The sequence below is a fragment of the Lipotes vexillifer genome, unplaced genomic scaffold (assembly GCF_000442215.2).
Source record: "Lipotes vexillifer unplaced genomic scaffold, Lipotes_vexillifer_v1.1 scaffold588, whole genome shotgun sequence".
In the NCBI taxonomy this organism is placed as follows: Eukaryota; Metazoa; Chordata; class Mammalia; order Artiodactyla; family Lipotidae; genus Lipotes; species Lipotes vexillifer.
The window spans coordinates 798,038-806,484 of NW_006778148.1; the positions used below are offsets into that span (position 1 = coordinate 798,038).

Sequence of the window (8,447 nt, forward strand, 5' to 3'; positions counted from 1 at the left end):
ACACACACACACACACACACACACACACACACAGAGGGTCGGGATTCTTTCACTGGATATGTACATCCCACAGCTGAGTCTCCCACATCCACCTGAGGTCCACATTTATTCATCTTTTTTCCTAGTCCTTCTTGGTTGGTTATGTATCTAAGCACAAATTCTGACTGCCACTTATTAGCTGAATGGACTCAAACACATGACCTGTCCTCTCAGAGAATCAGTTTATTCATCTGAAAAGTGGGAAGATTAATATACCTCCTTGGTTGTTATTGTGATTAGAGATGACCTATGTAAAGGACCTGGCCTAGCATTGGAGCGTAGGAATGGTAGTTATGGTTGACACTCCTTAAGTGTTTACTCTGTGCCAGGCATCCGTGTGAGAATTTTGTATAGATTAGCTCAGTTAATCAGTTTCACAACCCTATGAGATATGTAGAATTATTACCTCTACTTACAGGTGAGGATATTGAAGCACAGAGAGATTGAGTAACTTGTTCAAGGTCACACAGCTAATAAGGTCACACGCTCTTAACAATCCCTGCCCTTGGTGGTAGGTGCTCAAGAAGCAGTAGCTTTTCTTATTTTCGTTGTCACTGTTGGCTTGCCTTTATGTGGCTGACAGTGACTGTGTCACCTTTGTCAAACTCCCAGTGCTTTGCATCCATCATGGGTCATTCACGGGTGGACCAAAGAGCACAGGCCCTGGAGCCTGGCTGCCTGGGTCCACACCCTGCCTCACCACCCTGACTCCGTGCCTCGGTTCCCTCATCACCAAAATGGGGAGAGTGGTAATGCTTGAGCTCACTGGCTTGTGAGGATTAAATGAGAAAATGCTGGAGAGCACTTTGTGCCACGGCTGACGTCCTGAGGACATGGTAGCCTCTTCGTCTTGATCCCCGGGTGAGTTCCTCCCAGGCGCTCCCCTGGGGCCCTCTGTCTACGTGCGGTGTGTACGGGTGGGAGCTGACACTGGTGACTGTGTTCAGAAGGCAGGTGGGAGCTCCTTGTGCCAGCGTCATGTGACATGACTTACAAAAGGGCCTGACATTTCCAGCAGTGTGGGTGGCCAGCTTCTCATGACCAAACTGGTGGGTTAGCATTTAAAACCCTCAGTTGGCAGGTGGTGCCTTGGCCTTGTTTCGTTCAGGGCTAGAAGCACAGCAGCGTTCTCCTGGGTCAGGGGCGGCTAACCTTTTTGCCATCTGCATCCCTTTGGTAGTGTGCTGGAGCCAAGGACGGCCTCTTCCCTGGAAAAGTGTTTAAATGCACAAAATACGTGCACAGGATTATAAAGGAAACCAATTATTTTGAAATTTGGTTATCAAAATATAAAAAAGAAATCAGCTGTAGAAATGGTGCTTCTTTATTAATGTGTTAAATAACAAGATCTAGTGGTGCACAGAGTGGCTGCTGTAGTTTTGAGGTAGTGATGAGAATAAATATTTTGAGATACTTGCAACATATACAAAGTAACTATTTCTTTTGATGACAAAATCTCAGGAAAGCACGGAGTGCTACTGTGGTTGGTAGCGGTAGCAGTGTTCCTTCAACCCCTAAATGAAGGGAATGCTAAATTTCAGTTAGAGGTTAGCGGAAATAAAGATGTACCTTTTTCCCCGCGTTCATGTTTGAGTTTTCATTAGGGTCGGAAGCCCTGTCCTAGGTCGTTATCTGAACTTTAGGCGACAGGCTGAGTCCACATGAGACACAAGGGCTGCTTGCAGCCCCTCTCTCTCCACTGACCCAGTGTCTCCCTAGCATTAAGGAGCTTCTAGTCTGTGCCAGGCGCTGCGCCAGGTGTCCTGCACACTTTACTTCTTTATTTTAACATTTTCTTCTTCTTTTGAAATAATATCAGGTTTATAGGCAAGTTACAAGAGTAAAGGGTTTTACTTGTCCTGAGCCATCTGAGAGTAAGTTGCCTGTGTGAAGCCCTGTCAGTTCTGAATTCTTGAGTGTGTACTTTGTGTCAGCAGGGACCTTTTCCTGTATGACACAGCACAGCCGTCACAGCCAGGGACTGAGCAGAGACCCTCAGACTACCATCGAACCCTCAGGCTCATTCGTGTCTCACCAGCTGTCCCGTAAAGCCCTTTGTAGTGGAAGGAGCCAATTCAGGATCTTGTGTTGCATTTAATAGACTTTAGTCTTCAGTCTTCCCTTGACTTTCACGGCCCTGAGACTTTTGAAGCGTCCAGGCCAGTTCTGTCGTGGAGTGTCCTTCAGTTGGGTCTGTCCGATGTTTCTTGGTGCCTGGATTCAGGTGGGGCATCCTGGGCAGGAGTGTCACAGGACCAGAGCTGTGTCCTCAGTGTGTCCTATCCGACAGTACACGGCTTAGGTTTGTTACCTAAGCATTACCGGCCATGCTGACTTGGGTTAACTTTGTGAAGGTGGCGTCTGCATGGTGTCTTGACTACGCAGTTACTCTTTTTTCCTTAGTAATTAGTAAGTATTTGAGGGGAGGTATTTTGAGTCTATGTAAATACGCTGATCTTCAAACTTTCACCCGTCAGTTTTAGCCTCCTTTTATGTTTCTTGGCTGAATAATTTCTTACCACGATGGTTAGCAAATGGTGATTCTTCTAATTCCATTATTCCTTCTACATTTATTAGTTGTCCTGTAAAGAAAAGCCCGTTCTTCTTCCCATGTACTCATTTAGTCACGTCCGTGTGGGCATGAATCTCTGTTTCACTCAGTGGGTTATAATCTGTTACTATCATTGTTTTGATGCTCAATTGTCCCAGGCTTGGCCTTTGCAAACTGGCTCCTGTATCCTTTTGACAGTGCTCCATTATTTAAACACTTCCTTATTTTCTGGTGTGACAAAATGCTGTAGACATGGATTGCTTTTGAATTTCATTGCATCAGTACTGGAATTGGCCATTTCCCCTGGGATCCTTGATTCCTTCCGGCACACAATTGAACTTTTATCTGCTCTGTAACTCCATAAGGTGGTGGCTGTTGTCCAGCATTTTACAGGTGGCTCTAGTAAGTAACTTCCTGAGGTCCCAGAACCAGTAAGTGACAGAGCCAAAATTTGAACTCTAAAAAAATTTTCACATTTGTGAAATTCACAAAATTACATCCTCACTTCATAAATGAGGAGCCTGAACCTCACGGAGGTTTGTTAAGCTGGTTAGCTGAGGTCACAAAGCTAGTAAGTGGCAGAGATCCACCTCAGATCTCTTTATCATCAGTCTGTTCATGGTGCCTTGAAAGCGTGGCTCACCTGACCTCTACTATTTTAATGTAAGTCCCTTGTCCCTAAAACTTGTCGGGTTTTGGTTGATGAATTTCTTTTCTTTGTAGCAAGAACAAGCGTGGAAGGGTATTCTTTGTAGTTTTGTGAAAACAATGACCAGCAGCTCTGTAGCTGGGTTGGAGGGGGGAGGGCAGAGCAAGTTTCACGAAGGGCAGTTGGGTATTGTCGGGAGCACAGCGCTCAGCTTTCTTCCTCCGTGAGTGATGTGCGGTCATTCCCCACTCCCCCTGCAGGTGGTGCCCTCTGACTGCGGCCTGATCTGGAGCCTGGCACAGGGGATCACCTTTGTTTGGATTTATAAACCAGAGCTATCCACATGTGTTTGCATAATGTAAGGATGTGCGCTTTCAAAATTCTTCTCTTAATGTCAGATGCCCATTGTCGTTTTCAGGAAAAACAACAATTAGGCTATGAAGAGCTGATTCACGTCTTAAAGAAAGAGCAGGACATCTATACACATCTGGTAAAATCTCTGCAGGACTCAGACAGGTAAGGGTTTCTGTTTGGACATCACGCGCATGCGTAACACACATATTTTGAGTAAATGCTGGTAGTTTCTGAGGCAGTGAAGCCTTCCCACTTTGCTTAGGAAGCTTAAAGTGCTTGGATGGTGATTGCCTTATTTAAATCAGATATACCTATTTCCTAGCAGGAATTGTCTGATTTTTTGGCAGCAAGTGTAGGATAAAAATATCATTAATACTAATTACTCAGGTTTTTATAATACTTTATTATAGATTTAGAAAGTGCCTCCACGTGTATTATCTCTTATAATCCTCACTGCTGTTCTGTGAGGTAAGTAATATCATTATCCCTGTTTTCCATAAGTGACTCGGAGTGACTGTGTCTTCACAGAATTGCCGAGGTGATTCGGTGCAATGGGATGTGGGGGGGAGAGCTGATTATAGGTCTTGCCACTGCCCTGCCTGTGTCCACGGGCAAGTGACACATCTGGGCCTCTCTTGGCCCGGCACCGGGTTGGCCTCAGTGATTTCTCCCGTGGAGGAGTCACCTCTCTGCACACTGGGGTGGTTACAGGTGGAAGGATATGATGTCTGGGGTTCATTTCCACACTGCACAGCAGCGCAGGGAGCGGGCGGGGACACCGATGGAACGAGATTGGCCACGGCTCCCTGGTTGTTGGGACAGGGGTGTGGGCAGGTGTCGGGGGGCGGGGGCGGGGGGGTGCTCATTATACTGACTTGTCTTCATGTGCTAATGTCTAAAATTTTCCATGATAAAAAGTGAAGAAAACCCAGCCCTCACTGCTGCCTCTCTTCTGCCCTTCACTCCAGCCCTAATGGGGTCCTCACTGTTCCAGGGCCCGGTGTCTCCTGTCTCTGCTTTCAGCAGCTATCTGCACCCTGCTCTGCGTCCCCCTCATCCTTGAGGATTTGCCTCAGGGGTTCCCCTTGTCAGGAGGCCCGCTCTGTTCCTCTGCCCTCACAGCTGCCCTCACCTCCCTTTGTTACTTGGCTGCTGTGGCCTGCGTCTCAGCCTAGAAGGTGAGCGCCCCCAGGGCAGGGGTTCTGTCTTGCTGTCTGCATTTCCCAGTGCCTGTCACGGGGTCTGGTATGGAGTAGGCACTTGGGAAGTGTTCGCGGATGAACCCCCTCCCCACTCTTCTAAGTTACGAGTTTTCAGGATTTTTAATCTGAAGCGAGTTTAAGGAAAATGAAAACATGCTTATGAAATTCTCTGAAAGTGAGCGTTTTCAAGAAGCCTCAGCTGCTCATCATTTTCACTTGGGGGAGGGGTTGAGTAGCGCTGGGAACCTCAGAGGGGGAATGGGCACAGCGGGTTTAATTGTGCGGCTACTCCGATGGGAGCCAGTTCTGACTCTGGGCACCGAGAGGCCCTGGGGTGGATGTGGCCACTGTCAGGCTTCCTCAGCATCACGGATGGCGGCTCTGAGTTTCATAGGCTCTTCCTTAGTGAATAACAAGGTGCATGGGACCAAGGTGGGTCAGGGCTGTGACTAATAGGGATGCTTAAAAGGTTTCCTGTTCACCTTCAGAGTCAAAATACATTCAGCAGCTCTGAGCTCTTGGGTAAGTCACTTTTCACCCTGAGCCTCAGGATATGCGTTTGTGCAATTGAGATTGGCCTGCCTATAGACCTACCTGTTTACCTACCTCCCTACCTACCTTCCAGGGTTGTTTGAAACGAGATGATAATGTGTAAAGTCCTAATTCTGCCTGGCAGGTAGTAAGCACCCAATAAATGGTAACGTTTATTAAGACTAACAGCAATGTGAAAAGCCTCCATATGCCTCAGTATGCCACTGTACATAAACTCAGCTTGCAGTGGGTTTTGAGTCTTCACACCTTGCCATAGCGAGCGGGCAGAATTGTGGGCTAAGGCCGGTGGAGCCCCCTGGGGTAACTCCAGCATTGCTCACTCTCTGGAAACTGGCAGTGAAAGCTGGATGACTCTGGAGACGTATGACGTACTTGTAACTGAAGCTGGAAAGGGGGAGCGGGAGGGAGGAACTGACCAAGGGCAGCTGTGTGCCTGGTCGTGACACTTCAACCCCATATCACAGAAGTGGAAATCTGCTCTTGGAGATGTTAAGGGTATTTCCCAAGCTCCTACACTCAGGAATTCTCAGAGCTCAAATCTCTGTGGCTCCTGAGCCCAGGCCCTTACTGAGACAGCTCTCATCTGGAGGACAAGGACAGTTTATACTTTGCCTATAACTCAGGCTTTCTCATCCTCAGCACTGTTGGGATTTGGGGCTAGATAACTTTTTGTCCTTTTTTTTTTTTTTTTTTTTTTTTCCCCACTGTTCGTGGGCCTCTCACTGTTGTGGCCTCTCCCGTTGCGGAGCACAGGCTCCAGACGCGCAGGCCCAGCGGCCATGGTTCATGGGCCCAGCCGCTCCGTGGCATGTGGGATCCTCCCGGACCGGGGCACGAACCCACGTCCCCTGCATCGGCAGGCGGTCTCTCGACCACTGCGTGACCAGGGAAGCCCGTTTTTGTCCTTTTTTTGCCACTACATGGCAGTAGCACCCTCCCTGCCCCGGTTGTGACAACCAACAATGTCTCCAGAATTGCCACATGTGCCCCGGGGGGTTTAAGTCGTCTCCAGATGAAAATCACGCCTGTAACTCAGGAGTAGCAGAAAGCTTGGCATATAAATATCTGTTGTATGGGAGTCATTAGAATACGTGAAAGGAAGGAGGTGATGTTTGTCGAGCACCTTGTGTGTGTCAGGCACTGTGCTAAGCTCTTTCCGTTATAACATCTCATTTAATCCTCAAAACACTCTTGAAGGAAAGGCACTGTCCCCACTTTACGGATGAGGCTAGCAGGACTCGGGCAGCTTAGCTGACCGCCAAGGTCATGGAGCTCGTGAGAGGTGGCTCTATGGGGGCGTGCGTCCTCCGGCTCCGCCCCCACTCCACTCCAGAAGGAGGAAGGCTCAGGGCTGTCCTTTCTTTCTGAGTGAAGCTCCTTTTGTTCCACCGACTCCTCACACCTTGCAGAGATCGTGGAGTTGGGGAAACAGAAATGACAGATGCGGGAGCAGCAGCTGTGTACTTTTCACCCTGTCAGAAGATGGAAGAGGGAGTGAAGCAGTCGCTTTCCCTAACCCTCATTGCAGGAGCTTCGCTAAAACAATCTCCTTTCTTCCCCCCCTGGTTAAGCGTGTCTGCGGCCTGACCGCATCCAAGCGAGTGCTGTGCTGTGACACCTCTGTAAGGTTTCCATCAGCCTTACAAATTGATCATTATGATTGTCCTGAAATGGAACTAGGTACAGGCTGCTGGGAGGGCCCCTTCCCTTGCAAGGAGGCTGCTTCACAGTGAACCATCTTCAAAGCAGCAAGCATAGAAGATTAGACATAATGGTTTATTTTCCTTCCAATAGATGTTGATTTATGTGTGCAGTTCGATGGATGGAGCTGGAAGGAATCGCTGGAGGATAAGTGGGGCTTGAGTCTGTGGCACACATATTTTAGAGCGATGGCTCCTAACCATTTTGGGGCTGTGAACCCCTCTCGAACAGTCTGATGAAAGCTCATGGACCCTCTCCCTAAAACAAATCCACATTTTCATACACTTTTTCCGACAGTTTCAAAGTGTTGATGGACACTTTCAGGGAAAAATAGGTCAGACGCTGGGCAGAGTGACGTATTTCTTGGTATTTAAAAAAGGAGGCTTTCTGATATGTTAAGGTGTTTTGGTAGTCTCAAAAATTGTTCACATACTTTGACCCAGTAATTGCACTGCTGGGAATCCATCTTAAGAAGCGAACCCTGAGTGTGAAACAAGGCTTTAGGCGCAGAGATTTTCATTGAAACAATATTTACGTTACTCAGGTGTCTGCTGGAGCCTCTGTTCCTCTGAGAGAACCGGTTCAGACCCCTGCCACCTGAACATCAGTAGGAGTCTGGAGCCCTGCTGGAGCCCTGTTCAGTAGGCACTAGCCATGTGACTACATACATATAAATTAAAAAATTAAGCATTCAGTTCCTCAGCATGTAGCCACATTTCAAATGTTCAGTAGGCACGTTCGGCTAGCGGGTACCGTATTCAGCAGCGCCGATACGGAACATTTGCATCATTGGAGGAAGGTCTGTGGGACAGTCCTCCCCCTGTCAGTGCAGATTCTGGGAGGTGTGCTTTTTCATGGCCTCCTCTGAGTTCTGGGGTTGCTGGTTTCTTGCAGGCTCTCTGTGCGGGTCAGTACCATATTACACTGACCCAGACGTGATACTTGACATCACCACCCCTCCAATAAAAATCCATTCTACTCTGCATTTGTGAGTGGCCAACCCATTACTGTAGACTTCTTTTGGCCCCTGAATTGGTCCTTCTCTTCCTCCTATTATTGACTCTCAGTCTCCTCCTTTTCTTTTTTCTTGTCCCTGCTGCCCCTCACCTTTACCTCCAGTGCCACCTCTTTTAGGGGTGACATGGCCGACGTTCTCCTTGTCGCCTTCTCTTCTGTGGAGAGCCTTCCTTCCATACCCAAGCCCATGCAAGGCGTTATTCCAGAGAAACATTCTGGGGAAATAAATTACTTCCACCTAGCTACATCTGTAGCAAAAACTTGGAAATGGCCCAAATGTCCACTAATAGGGGATGAGTTAAATGGTGGGACATTGACCCGATTTAATGTTATATAGTCATTAAAAATGACGTTTGCAAATTATTTCTGAAAATGTAGGGAA

General features: G+C 47.9%; 1 protein-coding gene across 2 annotated transcripts in view; it reads left to right on the forward strand.

Annotated features, from left to right (window-relative positions):
* The window catches only part of CDK5RAP2 (CDK5 regulatory subunit associated protein 2), a 186,840-nt gene that overhangs the window by 91,113 nt on the left and 87,280 nt on the right, over positions 1-8,447 (forward strand). For both annotated transcript variants that reach the window (XM_007451495.1, XM_007451496.1), the window contains exon 15: positions 3,658-3,755. In XM_007451495.1, coding sequence (XP_007451557.1) covers positions 3,658-3,755 — 98 coding nt within the window. The remainder of the gene's footprint in view (positions 1-3,657; positions 3,756-8,447) is intronic.